The 15,868-nt window shown below is 43.1% G+C and overlaps 2 protein-coding genes across 4 annotated transcripts; one reads left to right on the top strand and one right to left on the bottom strand.

Annotated features, from left to right (window-relative positions):
* Nucleotides 1–1,665: 1,665 nt before the first annotated feature.
* LOC135512012 (desumoylating isopeptidase 1-like) lies at nt 1,666–6,978 on the bottom strand. 2 transcript variants are annotated; one of them, XM_064933587.1, is made up of 7 exons: nt 6,538–6,978; nt 6,298–6,319; nt 6,057–6,126; nt 5,552–5,661; nt 5,289–5,411; nt 3,185–3,291; nt 1,666–2,743 (listed from the first exon to the last, which is right to left on the bottom strand). In XM_064933587.1, the coding sequence occupies exons 1-6, from the start codon at nt 6,626–6,628 to the stop codon at nt 3,198–3,200; spliced, it is 510 nt and encodes a 169-aa protein (XP_064789659.1). In that variant the 5' UTR covers nt 6,629–6,978; the 3' UTR covers nt 1,666–2,743; nt 3,185–3,197. The 2 variants fall into 2 exon arrangements, with proteins under 2 accessions (XP_064789659.1, XP_064789658.1); XM_064933586.1 differs by having other exon boundaries at nt 1,666–3,291; nt 6,538–6,977.
* Nucleotides 6,979–9,296: 2,318 nt separating this feature from the next.
* LOC135512011 (X-ray repair cross-complementing protein 5-like) lies at nt 9,297–14,704 on the top strand. 2 transcript variants are annotated; one of them, XM_064933584.1, is made up of 13 exons: nt 9,297–9,451; nt 10,248–10,339; nt 10,424–10,536; nt 10,785–10,926; nt 11,113–11,364; nt 11,567–11,753; nt 12,103–12,289; nt 12,828–12,996; nt 13,164–13,325; nt 13,449–13,578; nt 13,774–13,874; nt 14,010–14,126; nt 14,291–14,704. In XM_064933584.1, exons 2-13 carry the CDS (start codon nt 10,270–10,272, stop codon nt 14,488–14,490), a joined length of 1,830 nt encoding a protein of 609 aa, XP_064789656.1. In that variant the 5' UTR covers nt 9,297–9,451; nt 10,248–10,269; the 3' UTR covers nt 14,491–14,704. The 2 variants fall into 2 exon arrangements, with proteins under 2 accessions (XP_064789656.1, XP_064789657.1); XM_064933585.1 differs by lacking the exon at nt 9,297–9,451 and adding an exon at nt 9,746–9,865.
* Nucleotides 14,705–15,868: the final 1,164 nt, after the last annotated feature.

The raw sequence follows: 15,868 nt of genomic DNA, 5'->3' as shown, positions 1-15,868 counted from the left end.
ATACACACACACACACACACACACACACACACACACACACAGTGGGGCAAAAAAGTATTTAGTCAGCCACCAATTGTGCAAGTTCTCCCACTTAAAAAGATGAGAGGCCTGTAATTTTCATCATAGGTACACTTCAACTATGACAGACAAAATGAGAAGAAAAGAATTCCAGAAAACTCACATTGTAGGGTTTTTAATTAATATATTTGCAAATTATGGTGGAAAATAAGTATTTGGTCACCTACAAACAAGCAAGATTTCTGGCACTCACAGACCTGTAACTTCTTTAAGAGGCTCCTCTGTCCTCCACTCGTAACCTGTATTAATGGCACCGGTTTGATCTTGTTATCCGTATAAAAGACATCTGTCCACAACCTCAAACAGTCACACTCCAAACTCCACTATGGCCAAGACCAATGAGCTGTCAAAGGACACCAGAAACAAAATTGTAGACCTGCACCAGGCTGGGAAGACTGAATCTGCAATAGGTAAGCAGCTTGGTTTGAAGAAATCAACTGTGGGAGCAATTAGTAGGAAATGGAAGACATACAAGACCACTGATAATCTCCCTCGATCTGGGGCTCCGTGCAAGATCTCACCCCGTGGGGTCAAAATGATCACAAGAACGGTGAACAAAAATCCCAGAACCACACAGGGGGACCTAGTGAATGACCTGCAGAGAGCCGGGACCAAAGTAACAAAGCCTACCATCAGTAACACACTACGCCACCAGGGACTCAAATCCTGCAGTGCCAGAAGTGTCTCCCTGCTTAAGCCAATACATGTCCAGGCCCGTCTGAAGTTTGCTAGAGAGCATTTGGATGATCCAGAAGAAGACTGGGAGAATGTCATATGGTCAGATCAAACCAAAATAGAACTTTTTGGTAAAAACTCAACTCGTCGTGTTTGGAGGACAAAGAATGCTAAGTTGCATCCAAAGAACACCATACCTACTGTGAAGCATGGGGGTGGAAACATCATGCTTTGGTGCTGTTTTTCTGCAAAGAGACCAGGATGACTGATCCATGTAAAGGAAAAAATGAATGGGGCCATGTATCGTAAGATTTTGAGTGAACCTCCTTCCATCAGCAAGGGTATTGAAGATGAAACATGGCTGGGTCTTTCAGCATGACAATGATCCCAAACACACCGCCCGGGCAATGAATGAGTGCCTTCGTAAGAAGCATTAAGGTCCTGGAGTGGCCTAGCCAGTCTCCAGATCTCAACCCCATAAAAAAAAAATCTTTGGAGGGAGTCGAGAGTCTGTTGACCAGCAACACACCCAAAACGTCACTGCTCTAGAGAAGATCTGCATGGAGGAATGGGCCAAAATACCAGCAAGTGTATGAAAACCTTGTTTAGACTTACAGAAAACATTTGACCTCTGTCATTCCCAACAAAGGGTATATAAAAGTATTGAGAAACTTGTTATTGACCAAATACTTATTTTCCACCATATTTTGCAAATAAATTCATTAAAAAAAAAAATCCTACAATGTACTTTACTGGAATTTTTTCTCTCATTTTGTCTGTCATAGTTGGAGTGTACCTGTGATGAAAATTCCAGGCCTCTCATCTTTTTAAGTGGGAGAACTAGCACAATTGGTGGCTGACGAAACACTTTTTTGCCCCACTATGTATTATCCAAATAAATAAACCACAAAATTTAAAAAATATATATTTAATATCAGGGGAAAAGTTAATGGAGATTGGCATGACTCGTGATATGAAGAGTGATTTTTGTATTCCTATGCTGGACCAACGTTAGACTGCACAACATTTCAATCTTAGAAAATTACTGTATATGGTGTATTCCTGCTCATTTGAAAAGGTATGAGAATACAAACTCTGGAAAGATCCAGACAGATATATCTGGCGCATTGTTCTTTCACCGACTGTATAAATGTGAAGCATCCGCTTGGCATTTCCAGTGAGAGGAAGCCCAGTAGCTGGAGAAGATGGAATGAGATGGATTTTGGCCGAGATTCTGCTAATTGATGAAACATTTGATCTCAATACAGTTCTGTTCCCAAAACTTGAACCTGTTATGAACAGTGGACTAAATTTCCTAGAATTTACCCTTTACTAAAGTTTTTTTTTTTTTTTTTTTTTAAATGGCACTGTTTAGGAGTGCAAAGGCGAATTGAGTTATTGCACACGCACATCACAGAGTAGGTGTTCCCAAGCAGAAATATGCAAATGTATGCTAGAACGCACCAAAAGGATCTCGCTTGCTTTTAACTGGCTCTGCCCACATCCTTTCTTGTTCTGCCCATTATGACTTTATGGTTCCGATTTGAAACGACCGGTTGTGGTCTAGACTTACAAAAAGAAAAATCAAACATTCAGTACTTTGAGGTAATCTTTGCATGATGACCCTAAGAGTGTGTGACGATGTATTCAAGAGATGGATAAACCTTAACAAGACAGTTGGTACACAAGACATGTGAATACGCAAGTTCCCAATACAAAGACAAGTGCAAGTCAGAATTTGTCTAGATTTTATCACCACTTTAGCCGTTTCTCTTTTCTTTTCCTTTCCTTCTCTCCCTCTAGTGGCAACCCAGTCATATCATGGTAATTAAAAAAGAAAAACATAACAGTAAAATAGCTTAATACTTATTTAGTAAAACATAGAAGGTATGTAAAATGTACCCTACCCCCACCCGTGTAGGAAAGAGCTGCACTTTCTAGAGAGAAACTTTGCAGCTCTCTAGTTTTACATTCAGCCGATCATGGGATCCTACGGAGAGTAGAAGAAAGCTCCATCTTATTATATACTTACGGCCATCTTGATAACCGTGGACATACTAAAATACAGGCACGGATCAGGCCAACTTTATAGTGGAAAAAGGGGAGAGTTAAGTATGGCTGGGGATGGGGTGTGCCAGGCTGGGTTGGTGTTAAGGTATTAAAGAGGTCAGGTAGGGTGAGGTTTCTGCCTGACATACATACAGGCAGCCCATTTCTGAACTTTGTCACTCATTGGTCTTTTGACCAATCACATCGTTTCCCACCAGATCTTTCTCAGAGCTGATCTGATTGGTCAAAATACCAATTAGTGAAATGAAATTCAGAATTGGGCTGCCTGTGTAAACGCAGCCTAAGGGACTCACAAAAGGTGAGCTGCAGATCTCCCACCCCTCACACACAGACTGTTGGTATAATATATTACTCTGTGCACCTGCGTTATCAGCCTATCTCTGGCCATAGTGTCCGTTGAAGGTGTTGCCCCCCTGAGGTGCAATATTGATGGAGTCCAGTAGAGGGCGTAGCGCCTGGCCGAAAGGCCTGTGGGTGAGAGTGGAACACCACAAATTAGAATCTGATCAACGGGGAGTAACAAGATTAACATACACAGCGACTTGTGCTTTGAATAAGCTGTCCTGATTTATAGCACATATATTACACACACAGTTGAAGTCAGAAGTTTACATTTAAACTCATTTTCACAATTCCTGACATTTAATCCTAGTAACAATTCCCTGCCTTTGGTCAGTTAGGATCACCACTAATTTAAGAATGTGAAATGTCAGAATAATAGAGATAATGATTTCAGCTTTTATTTCTTTCATCACATAACCAAATTGGGTTAGAAGTTTACATACACTCAACTAGTATTTGGTAGCATTGCCTTTCATTTTTTTTAACTTGGGTCAAATGTTTCAGGTATCCTTCCCAAGCTTCTCACAATAAGTTGGGTGAAATTTGGCCCATTCCTCTGACAGAGCTGGTGTAATTGAGTCAGGTTTGTAGGCCTCCTTGCTTGCACGCGATTCTTCAGTTCTGCCCACAAATTTTCTATAGGATTGAGGTCAAGGCTTCGTGATGGCCACTCCAAAAACTTGACTTTGTTGTCCTTAAGCCATTTTGCCACAACTTTGGAAGTATGCTTGGGGTCATTGTCCATTTGGAAGACCCATTTGCGACCAAGCTTTAACTTCCTGACTGATGTCTTGAGATGTTGCTTTAATATATCCACAATTTTCCTACCTCATGATGCCATCTATTTTGTGAAGTGCACCAGTCCCTCCTGCAGCAAAGCACCCCAAAAACATGATGCTGCCACCCCTGTGCTTCACGGTTGGGATGGTGTTCTTCGGCTTGCAAGCCAAACCCCCCCCCCTTTCCGCCAAACATAACGATTATGGCCAAACAGTTCTATTTTTGTTTCATCAGACCAGAGGATATTTCTACAAAAAGTATGATCTTTGTCCCCATGTGCAGTTGCAAACCGTAGTCTGGATTTTTTTATGGCGGTTTTGGAGCAATGGCTTTCCTTGCGGAGCTGCCTTTCAGGTTGTTGATACAGGGCTCGTTTTACTGTGGACATAGATCATTTTGTACCCGTTTCCTCCAGCATCTTCACAAGGTCCTTTGCTGTTGTTCTGGGATTGACTTGCACTTCTCGCACCAAAGTAGTGTTCTGTCTCCTAGAGATGAACAGTCTCCTTCCTGAGCGGTATGACGGCTGCATGGTCCCATGGTGTTTATACTTGAATACTATTGTTTGTACAGATGAACGTGGTACCCTTCAGGCATTTGGAAATTGCTTCCATAGATGAACTAGACTTGTGAAGGTCAACAATTTTATTCTTCTGAGGACTTTGCTGACTTCTTTTGATTTTCCCGTGATGTCAAGCAAGGAGGCACTGAGTTTGAAGGTAGGCTTTGAAATAGATCCACATGTACACCTCTAATTGACTCAAATGATGTCAAGCCTATCAGAAGTTAAAGCCATGACACCATTTCCTGAATTTTCCAAGCTGTTTAAAGGCACAGTCAACTTAGTGTGAACTTCTGACCCACTGGAATTGTGATAGTGAATTATAAGTGAAATAATCTGTAAACAATTGTTGGAAAAATGACATGTCATGCACAAAGTAGATGTCCTAACAGACTTGCCAAAACTATAGTTTAACAAGAAATTTGTGGAGTGATTAAAAAAACGAGTTTAGTGATTCCAACCTAAGTATGTAAACGTCCAACTTCAACTGTGTGCATACACACATACACACATACACACATATATAGCTTCTACACGTGAACGGAGACTTGTCCTCCTTCCATATTTTTCTCTTTATTCAGACAGTATTGAAAGTAGATTTAGGGTTACAGGTAGAGGAGAGACAGCATGAAAGGGTCAGAGGTGGAATTGTTTCCCATGTCACTCATGAACAATGTGCTCGACTATCACTGTGTGTCATGCTTCCGCACTACACTCTAAATGTCTGACAACAGGTTCTTGTTGCTGTAGAGACAGGGGAGGGGAGAGAGGGGTAACTCACGTGGAGAGCACTTCAGCCGGCAGGTCTGTGATGTGGCCGGGGATCTTGCTGCCAGTGAGGAACTGGGCCACTTCGTTACTGAACGTGTTACAGTTCCACTCAAACAGATGGTATTGGTTCCCCCTACAGATAAAGAAGATGTGAGGCAAAGATAGGAACAGAGTAAAGATAGAAGGGAGAAAGAGAGGGAGAGACTGCACATCGCCATTACGTGTGGAGTTGAGATCCACCAGGTTGAGATCGACCAGGTGCCACAGCCTCACCTGTACGTGGACTCTCCCAGTGAAGACAGGTACTCCATAAAGATCTCCTCAGTCACCTCTGTGGGGCCCAAGTCTATTATGGAGTTGGGTTGTCCCAGGGATGTTCCGCCCTAAAAACATACAAATAAACAGCTTGTCAGTTGTACAAACGAATGCATTTAACCCAACCCCTCTGAATCATAGCGGTGCAGAGGGGTGCCTTAAATTGACCAGGTGTTGTTGGAGGTTTAACTGCTTTGCAGAACATTTTTCAACCTTCCCCACTTGGGAATTCAAACCAGCAACCTGTTGGTTACTGGCCCAACACTCTTAACCGCTAGGCTACCTGCCACCTGCTTGCTAAGTTGTCCTCCAATAGCCCATATGCAGCCCCAGGATAAGTTTTGTATCACAACTAACAAGAACTATGCTTGGGGTAACTAACTTAGACTTATGTACACCAATAAGAAAGATATTTCCAGGTCTAGTTTATGTTAGGAAGGAATAGAATAAAACGTTGTCTTACAGGTGGGCAGTTTGTGATGCCATCTCCCCCATAGAAAAACTCCTCTCCATGTACAACAATAGCAGTGTGCCTAAGTGAGAGGAAAAGGCTACAATTTATTTCACATAAAGACGGACTCCCAATTAACAGACTTAAAAACACTGGGGGAAAATATAAATATGAAAGGTGTACATAACTTGACCTTTGTCCTCACTAAAATAAGGTTTTCAATCATTAAAAAAATATATCATAATTTACTCACCATATTCCATCAAGCTGTATACCTGTGAATAGAACAGAATAGTTGATAACGTTATTCTTTAAGTTTACCATTTGTAGCGAACTTGGGGTTCATACGATACAGAAATTGATTCTAAATTCAGCGCATAGGCCTAAAATGCATCCTCAGCCTCTGCTCATCAATCCAAACTCTACATCAGCGGGTAAAACAATTTATATTCCAAGCAAAACTAGTTCGCTAACTAACGCGTTAGCAACTTACCTAGCATGAGGGGGCTCAGCTGGCGAGCCATTCCTTTAGATATGTCGTAAACGTACAGTTTCACAGCGTATGAGGTATTATTTGGATCCATAATTCAGCTTGGTGGTGTAAAATGAGGTTGAGTGCTGTGTTGTTTTCAATGTGTACGAACTAACGTTAGCTAGCTAGTGTTATCTAGCTATCCGACGAGCTAACGTAGTGTTAAGTTAATATAGTTTGTTCTGGTTCCGCAAATAGAACACAAATAGTCCGAAATGCCTTACGTTAGGCAAAATAAAAAGGCATAGAGTAGCTAAGCTTAATTGCAACGAATATCTAATAATTGAGGCAGAGTCACGAGTCACAACCGTACGAAGCTCTTCGCTAACATGCTAGTCAGCTGTTGCTGAGTCACTGTGACTCAAAACAAAATGTATCTGTCAAAAATGCCCATACATAAATACATACGGCTTAAAAAGCAGCCAATGAATGGATAGAGTGAGACTGGGACATCTGAGTGAAACTAGCAACAATAAGAATTGGCCGCAATTGTGGAATTTTGGGTTTGCGTTCAAAATAAAAGACACCCATTGCAACATGCAAACGGATACAAATAGTGGAATAATGCCATATTTGGACTAGATCATCCTAAACAAGTTTGGAATATTGATATATAAATTCAAAAAATGACAATAAGTAGTAAATTTGATGGCAAAAAGTTTTTTTCAAGTGTTTCAACATATTGTGTTTGATTTGGTCCTAAACGATATCTTAACCGCCATCGATAAGAAACAATACTGTGCAGACGTATTCATTGACCTGGCCAAGGCTTTCGACTCTGTCAATCCCCACATCCTCATCGGCAGACTCAATAGCCTTGGTTTCTCAAATGATTGCCTCGCCTGGTTCACCAACTACTTCTCAGATAGAGTTCAGTGTGTCAAATTGGAGGGCCTGTTGTCCAGGCCTCTGGCAGTCTCTATGGGGGTGCCACAGGGTTCAATTCTTGGGCCGACTCTCTTCTCTGTATACATCAATGATGTCGCTCTTGCTGCTGGTGAGTCTCTGATCCACCTCTACGCAGACGACACCATTTTGTATACTTCTTCTTTTCTTAGTCAATTAAGCTAAGGCAATGGCTGTTTCCTTGTCTCTGCTGCTGCTGCTGCCTCCACCGCATTGTTGTCTCCCTGCACTTGCCCGCTCGTCCAGCATGACTACTCTGGACGGTTCTGACTTAGAATATGTGAACAACTACAAATACCTAGGTGTCTGGTTAGACTGTAAACTCTCCTTCCAGACTCACATTAAGCTTCTCCAATCCAAAATTAAATCTAGAATTGGCTTCCTATTTCGCAACAAAGCCTCATTCACTCATGCTGCCAAACATACCCTCGTAAAACTGACCATCCTACCGATCCTCGACTTCGGCGATGTCATTTACAAAATAGCCTCAATACCCTACTCAATAAATTGGATGCAGTCTATCACAATGCCATCCGTTTTGTCACCAAAGCCCCATATACTACTCACCACTGCGACCTGTACGCTCTCGTTAGCTGGCCCTCGCTTCATACTCGTTGCCAAACACACTGGCTCCAGGTCATCTACAAGACCCTGCTTAGGTAATTTCCCCCTTATCTCAGCTCGCTGGTCACCATAGCAGCACCCATCTGTAGCACACGCTCCAGCAGGTATATCTCTCTGGTCACCCCCAAAACTAATTCCTCCTTTGGCCGCCTCTCCTTCCAGTTCTCTGCTGCCAATGACTGGAACGAACTACAAAAATCTCTGAAACTGGAAACACTAATATCCCTCACCAGCTTTAAGCACCAGCTGTCAGAGCAGCTCACAGATTACTGCACCTGTACATAGCCCATCTATAATTTACTAACTTTTTGTTTACTAACATCTACTAACTTTTCCTCAACTGTATTTATTTATTTATTTATTATTTAGCTCCTTTGCACCCCATTATTTCTATTTCTACTTTTCACATTCTTCCACTGCAAATCTACCATTCCAGTGTTTTACTTGCTATATTGTATTTACTTTGCCACCATGGCCTTTTTTTTGCCTTTACCTCCCTTATCTCACCTAATTTGCTCACATTGTATATAGACTTATTTTTCTACTGTATTATTGACTGTATGTTTGTTATACACCATGTGTCGAACTGCTTTGCTTTATCTTGGCCAGGTCGGAATTGTAAATGAGAAGTTGCTCTCAACTTGCCTACCTGGTTAAATAAAGGTGAAATAAAAAAATAAATAAAAAAATGTGATTTGATAGTGCTTATTATAAGTATGCCCCCAATGCAATACGGAAGTCTAATTACATCCACAGTGCGATTTCAACTGATTCTTTACTTTTTTTGTGTCAAATTAACTACTTATTGTCTTTTTTGAATGTATATAAAACATCCAACCTTGTTTGGCATCTAGTCCAAATAGGTATTATTCCACTATTTGTATTCATTTGCATGTTTCAATGGGGGAATCTTATTTTGAAGGGAAACTGCAAATTCCACAATCCTTATTGTGGCTAGCTTCAAACAGTTGACGGTGACGACCGACATCGTCAAAGCGTCTGATAAAATGTTGTGAAATGTACGCAAGAATCCGTAATAAAATTAAGAAATCTTGTGTTTGTGTAAGTGAGTTTACGATTGACATGAAAAATATTTTGACGATATTTGTTTCATAAATCGTCTCAACCTCAATTGCACAGTAGATGGCACTATGCACATTTAGCTTTACATGAACCCACGAACATTTTCACCATAGAAAAAGTAATGCGCGTTCACTTCCCAACTGACGACGCAATTAAACACGACTACGGTCTGATATCAACACCTTCATCAAGACAAAACAAGGCTTGTAACTAACTATTTCCAACGAAATCACATTTGTAACATCATACACTCGGCCATAAGGTATGCTTTCATTCGTCTGTATAGTTTAAATGAGAGTGCATTCTTATGTATGCTGATATGTGGATGCTAAGATAACCGTATACCGTTTAGAAACTGTGATTATATTATATTCAAAACGTTGTCTGCAGCCTATTCCCCGACGCTCCCCCAAATGTTCCAGCTAAACGCAAATGCAGGTGTTGGATACAGTTTTGGAAACATTTGGAACTTAACTTTAATATAAGTGGTGGTGGTGGGGGGGGGGGGGGTAATCAAATACAGAAGACTTACCACATGCAGTTTTGAAAGTTGCACACGGCTGTATTTTTAAGAAACACCGGAAATGTGGAACGTATTGGTGTAATGGAGATATCGTAGCTGAGGCCGTGTGTGAAAACAGCCGGGTGCAACTTTGTTAAACTGTGCACAGTAAAAGTGTGTGTTTTGTATTTTAAATATTATTTATTGCATATATAAAAGTTACACTCCAAAGGTTTACAAAACCTTTTCGCAAGTGGCGTATTTGCGTTTAGAGTTTCGGGAGTAAACAGAGCGGATTGTGGTTCACATGTGGAGGGAGAGTAGTTGTGGTCCATACTATCAGCTAAGAACCCAAAAGGGGGGCAACTGTATAGTGGGTATACCCTCCTTGAGTTCTCAAGAACTAACTAGCCACTTACCCAAAAGGCGACTGGAGTGCCACATTAAATTGAACCCGACATCATCTGGTATTACCTGATCAGAGTTGTATAACAACCACAGTTCTCTCACACTGTGTGTGTGTGCACGTATGCGTTTGTTTCCTTGTTATTTTAAGGGCAAGATTAGTGCATGCCTCAATGGCACAGTGGAACGACTACCACCATGAGGATGAAGATGTGGATGGAGAGGAAAGGGATGAGTCTGGAGGTAAGACCAACATTGATGGTGATTGAATGGATCAATACTGAATAGAATGGGGGTTAGCATATGTAATGTAATCCCTCTCCACAGTGGACTATAAGAGCACAGGCCGTGACAGCCTGGTGTTTCTGGTGGATGCTTCCAAGGAGATGTTCATCAAGGGGAAGGATGAAGAGCCCTCGCCATTTGACATGACCATGCAGGTAGTCATTCTCTCTCACTGTCTCTAACTCCCTTTCTGTTTTCCCTTATCCTTTCCTGTCCTTTCTTCACCCCCTCCCCTCCCTCTCTGTTTCTCTCCTTATCTCAGACATGATGAAAATGACTGAACTCTTAGCACCATGAGAAGTGACATGACTGATGGCCCTTTCCCACTCCTCTCTTGATCTATGTGGTCCTACTTAACCATCTGACAGTGTTTATATTGTATTGTGCTACTCTCCCTCCTCAGTGTGTCCGCAGCGTCTACACCAGTAAAATAATCAGCAGTGACAAGGACCTGGTGGCTCTAGTGTTCTATGGGACGGAACAGAGCAAGAACCCCAGGAACAGTTTCAAACATGTCTATATCTACCACGACCTGGACTTACCTGGTATGTCCCCCTGGCCTGCAGTTTCAGTGTGTGTTTCGATCGAGTCTTGGATTCTTCTGGAACCCATTTGAACATTTGTTATTATTCTCTCTGTGTATCTCCAATCTGCTTATCTTTACCCTTCCTCCTCACCTATCTCTCTGTCTATCCTTTTCTTTTATCTCCTCCCATCTCTCTCTCCTCTAGGTGCCCGTCGGGTGCAGGATGTGGATGGGCTGCGTGGGGAGAAAGGTGCCCAGGTGGCAGGAGAGACAATGGGCAGTGGGAATACCAACCTGGGTGAGGCGCTGTGGTGCTGCTCCAACCTCTACAGTGACATCAAGCTTCGGCTCTCCCACAAACGCCTCATGATCTTCACCTGCCGAGACACACCACATGGGGGAGACAGCGAGCGCGACCGCCAGGCCCGCACAAAGGCTAGCGACCTCAAAGAGACCGGTGGGTCTGGAGAAAGGGGGAAGGCAGTTGTCAAAGAGAGAGAACATACATAGTTGTATCTCTATGGCAGTTGGCCTCCTTGATGTAAAAGGGTTGAAGGTGAAGGGGTTTGAAAGGGGCTGGAAATACATCTTGGTCTTGCAAATGTTTAGTTTATCACAAACAATGTTGGATCAGTGAACTCTCTCTCTGTCACTCACAGGTGTGGTGATAGACCTTATGCATCTGATGAAGCCAGGTGGGTTTGACGTCTCGCTCTTCTTCTGTGACGTGGTGAGCCCCCCTGAGGACGAGGCTGAGCTAGGCCTGCAGATGAAGCCTTGTGGGAAATTGGAGGACCTCCAGAAGAGGGTCAGAGCCAAGGAGATGAAGAAGAGATCGGTCGCAAGGTACAGAGCACAGCCCAGCACTGTTTCCCTCATCATTGTATAGGCGTGGCACTGTGTCTTTTGACACTATATAAATGAGTCATCCCGCAGTGTTTGTGATTATACCCTGATGAAGATAGCTTGGCTGTCGAAAAGTTGGTAATTAAGTTTTGCACCTGAGCTCCTAGAGTGTGTGGCTCTTTTATTTTCAAGTTTTCTACTCCGCTAGCCAGCACCTTGCCACAATAGGTGTGCGTTTCTTTTTCTTCTAGACTGTGTTCTTATAGGACATGTTTAGATGTTACAAATGTTTAACAAAACTGAATAGGGCCCTGGTTGCTGATGGCTCCTCTCTTGTCCTCTGTGTCAGGTTGAATCTGTGTCTGGGGGAAGGGATGAACGTGGCAGTGGGTGTGTACATCACGGCCCTACAGGCCAGGAAGCCTAACGCCATCAAGCTCTACAGAGACAACAACGAGCCCGTCCGCACCAAGACACGCCTCTACCACACACAGACGGGCAGTCTGCTGCTCCCCAGTGACACCAAGAGGGTTCAGGTAACTAAGTGGGAATCTCAAATCAAACTTAAGAAATATATAGTGTATCAAAGGAAGTATGGGCCTCCCGAGTGGCGCAGCTGTGCCACTTGAGATCCTGGTTCAAGTCCAGGCTCTGTCGCAGCCGGCACCGCAACTGGGAGACCCATGGGGCGGTGCACAGTTGGCTCAGTGTCGTCCGGGTTAGGGGAGGATTTGGCCGGCAGGGATGTTCCTGTCCCATAGCGCTCCTTTGGCAGTCCGGGCACAATGCACGCTGACACAGTAGCCAGGTGTACACATTGGTGCAGCTGGCTTCCGGGTTAAGCGTGCATTGTGTCAAGAAGCAGTGCGGCTTGGCTGGGTTGTTTCTGAGGATGCACGGCTCTCGACCTTTGCCTCTACCGAGTCCGTCGTACGGGAGTTGCAGCGATGGGACTGTAACTACCAATTTTTGGATATCACGAAAAAGGGGTATAAAAAAAATAAAGTATGATTTAATATTTCTCATTCTGTCTAGTTAATTTCAGTCAAGATGTGATGTGTGTTGTCTGTATAGGTGTATGCAGGCAGGCAGATAGTGATGGAGAAAGACGAGGTGGATGTGATAAAGAAGTTTTCTGACCCGGGTCTGGAGCTGATTGGGTTCAAGCCCATGGAGCGTCTCAAACTGCACCACCACCTCAGATCTGCTGTCTTCATCTACCCAGAGGAGGAAATGGTCACAGGTGTGTGTGAACCTGTCACTATGATGGGAAGAGAAACGGTGACAGTTGAAAACATAACTACAAGTCAAACTGTAATCTGGGAAACGTCAGCCCATGTTCGTCCTCCAACTTTCATTTGAGTTCCAACTTTAACCCCTTTCTCACCATGTCCTGTTTTTCCATCCCAGGGAGTGCCTGTGTGTTCACAGCGTTGCTGCGCAGGTGTAGTGTGAGGAAAGTGTTTGCTCTGTGTAAATATACACGGATTCGTAACTCTCCACCGCGCTTCTTAGCGCTGGTGCCCCAAAGAGAGGAGGTGGATGATGGCCAGGCCCAAATTGCGGCTCCAGGTACTGTCAGTGGGTCCCACTGCAGCCGTGGTCTTGCACAAATACCACACAATTAAAATACTTTTAAACGTTCAGACTAATTGTAATGACGTGTGTGTGTGTGTGTGTGTGTGTTTGCCTCAGGCTTCCATGGCATCTTCCTGCCCTACGCGGATGACATCCGTACCTTGGACACTCCTCAGCTCCCCACGGCCTCCGAGTCTCAGGTGGACAAGATGAAGGAGATAGTACACAAGCTGCGCTTCAAATACAGGTACGGCCCTTTTATTACAGTGAATACTAAACATGATTATTTCATACCAGGATTCACATTTTGAAAAGAGTTAAAGCATAAAACATTACAGTGAAAGCATAGCAGAAAACAAGGGGAACACTATTGTAAACGTCTTAGAATGAGTCTTGAGATTCCCATTCCTGTATTGTCTGTGTTACTCTTCCTGTGTTCCAGGAGTGATGCGTTTGAGAACCCAGTCCTCCAGCAGCACTACAGGAACCTGGAAGCCTTGGCTTTAGATCTCATGGCCCCGGAGCACATAGAGGATCTCACCAGTAAGATGAATACACACACACCATATGCTCCTGATTGGCCCACATGCTTCTTTTTTAGCAGTGCTCAAGCTCGCTTTTTCTCGTCCATTCTTTCTGTTCAATCTCTCCTTATCTTTCTCTCTCTCCCTCTCTCAGTGCCCAATGTGAATATGATGGACCAGCGTCTTGGTTCCCTGGCTCAGGAGTTCAGAGATCTGGTGTACCCTGCTGACTACAACCCAGAGGGCAAGACTGCACCCAAACGCAAACCAGGTGAGTTCTGTATGAACTATATTGTGGTGTATGGTTTACTTGCTTTGTGTCCTGAAGGGGAGATTTTGGTCCGGCCCATGTGGTAAGAAAGAACAGAGTAGTAGCTGACAGTCTCACTGTTGAAATACTGGTTGTTGTAACATCCTGGCCCTGTGTGTGTTCAGCTGAGGCGGCAGGCGGCACAGAAAAGAAGCCCAAGGTGGAGATGTCTGAGGACGAGCTGAGGGGTCACGTACAGAAAGGCAACCTGGGTAAGCTGACAGTGCCTGTGCTGAAGGACGCCTGTAAGCAGTTTGGGGTGAAGGTCACAGGGACCAAGAAACAGGAGCTAATAGACGCCCTGACTGCACAGCTCACCAAATGAGGCGAAGATGGCAAAATATGTTGACATCTACGCTGTCGATATTCTGGTCAGATGCACTAGATCGCAGGATTATTGGTCTATCTTTGGACTTCCATTTTAAGGTTTCTAATCTGAGATATAATACTGTACTTAAAATGGAAAGTTTCTCATTTGTGTTGCTAGAATAATATTGTTTCTTTACATGTTTTAAACTTTAATAAAAAATTAAAAGGAACCATTTATATAATTGTCTGTAATTGCTTCAAATTTTACTTGTCTGCAGTTTTTGAACATAAAGGTAACTGCCAAAGTAAAGGGAACATCAACATACTGTCTTAATAGGGCGTTGGGCCGTCACGAGCTGCCAGAACAGCTTCAATGCGCCTTGGAATAGATTGTACAAGTGTCTGGAACACTTTTGGGGGGATGCGACTCCATGACAAATTCAATAATTTGGTGTTTTGTTGATGGTGGTAAACACTGTCTCAGGCTCCACTCCAGAATATTTCATAAGTGTTTCATAAGGTTGACACGCACACACCCTTTAAACCCCCTATGTACCTTTGAGACCCCTCTTTCAAAGTCACTAGCTAGGTTTCCATCCAATTGGCAAAAGATTTTCAGGCGAATGTTCTTAATTCTGCATAAAAACAATATGTGCATTTTCCATCAAATTGACTTGTTGCAGATAAAAGCCTGTGCTGATGGGTTAAAGTCCCATGTACTGAATACATTATTTTTTTAAAGAACTATACTGAAAGAAAAAAAAAATGCAACAATTTTACTGAGTTACAGTTCATATAATGAAGTCAATAAAATTCATTTGTAAATAAATTCATTATGCACTAATCTATGGATTTCACATGGCTGGGCAGGGGCACAGCCATGGGTGGGCCTGGTCCAGCCAATCAGAATGAGTTTTTCCCCACAAAAGGACTTAATTCCAGACCAGAAATTCTCCTCTGTTTCATCAGCTGTCTAGATGGGCTGGTCTAAAACGATGCTGGGTGTGGAGGTCCTGGCCTGGTGTGGTTACATGTGGTCTGTGGTTGTGAGGCTGGTTGGACTTACTGCCAAATTCTCTAAAACTATGTTGGAGGCGGCTTATGGTAGAAAAATTAACATTACATTCTATGGAAACGGCTCTGGTGGACATTCCTGCAGTAAGCATGCCAGTTGCATGCTCCCTTAACTCGAGACATCTGTGGCATTGTGTTGTGTGATAAAACTGCACATTTTAGTGGTATTATTATTATTATTTTATTGTCCCCAGCACAAGGGGCCCCTGTTTAATGATCATGCTATTTAATCAACTTCTTGATATGGCACACCTGTCAGGTGGATCTATCATCTTAGCATAGCAGAAATGCTCACTACCAGGGATTTAAACACATTTGTG

This window comes from Oncorhynchus masou, chromosome 24 (assembly GCF_036934945.1).
Source record: "Oncorhynchus masou masou isolate Uvic2021 chromosome 24, UVic_Omas_1.1, whole genome shotgun sequence".
NCBI lineage: Eukaryota > Metazoa > Chordata > Actinopteri > Salmoniformes > Salmonidae > Oncorhynchus > Oncorhynchus masou.
This window is presented reverse-complemented; position numbering and strand designations above follow the sequence as displayed.

Bases quoted from the DNA above. Each gene is read 5' to 3' on its own strand.
- LOC135512012 (XM_064933587.1), bottom strand. From the start codon at position 6,628: ATGGATCCAAATAATACCTCATACGCTGTGAAACTGTACGTTTACGAC. The intron at 6,127-6,297 runs GTGAGTAAATTA...CCTCTCACTTAG, and splicing joins ATACAGCTTGATGGAATATG to GCACACTGCTATTGTTGTAC. The intron at 3,292-5,288 runs GTGAGTTACCCC...TCTCACCCACAG, and splicing joins CCGGCTGAAGTGCTCTCCAC to GCCTTTCGGCCAGGCGCTAC.
- LOC135512011 (XM_064933584.1), top strand. From the start codon at position 10,270: ATGGCACAGTGGAACGACTACCACCATGAGGATGAAGATGTGGATGGA. The intron at 10,537-10,784 runs GTAGTCATTCTC...CTCCCTCCTCAG, and splicing joins CATTTGACATGACCATGCAG to TGTGTCCGCAGCGTCTACAC. The intron at 11,365-11,566 runs GTGGGTCTGGAG...TGTCACTCACAG, and splicing joins TAGCGACCTCAAAGAGACCG to GTGTGGTGATAGACCTTATG.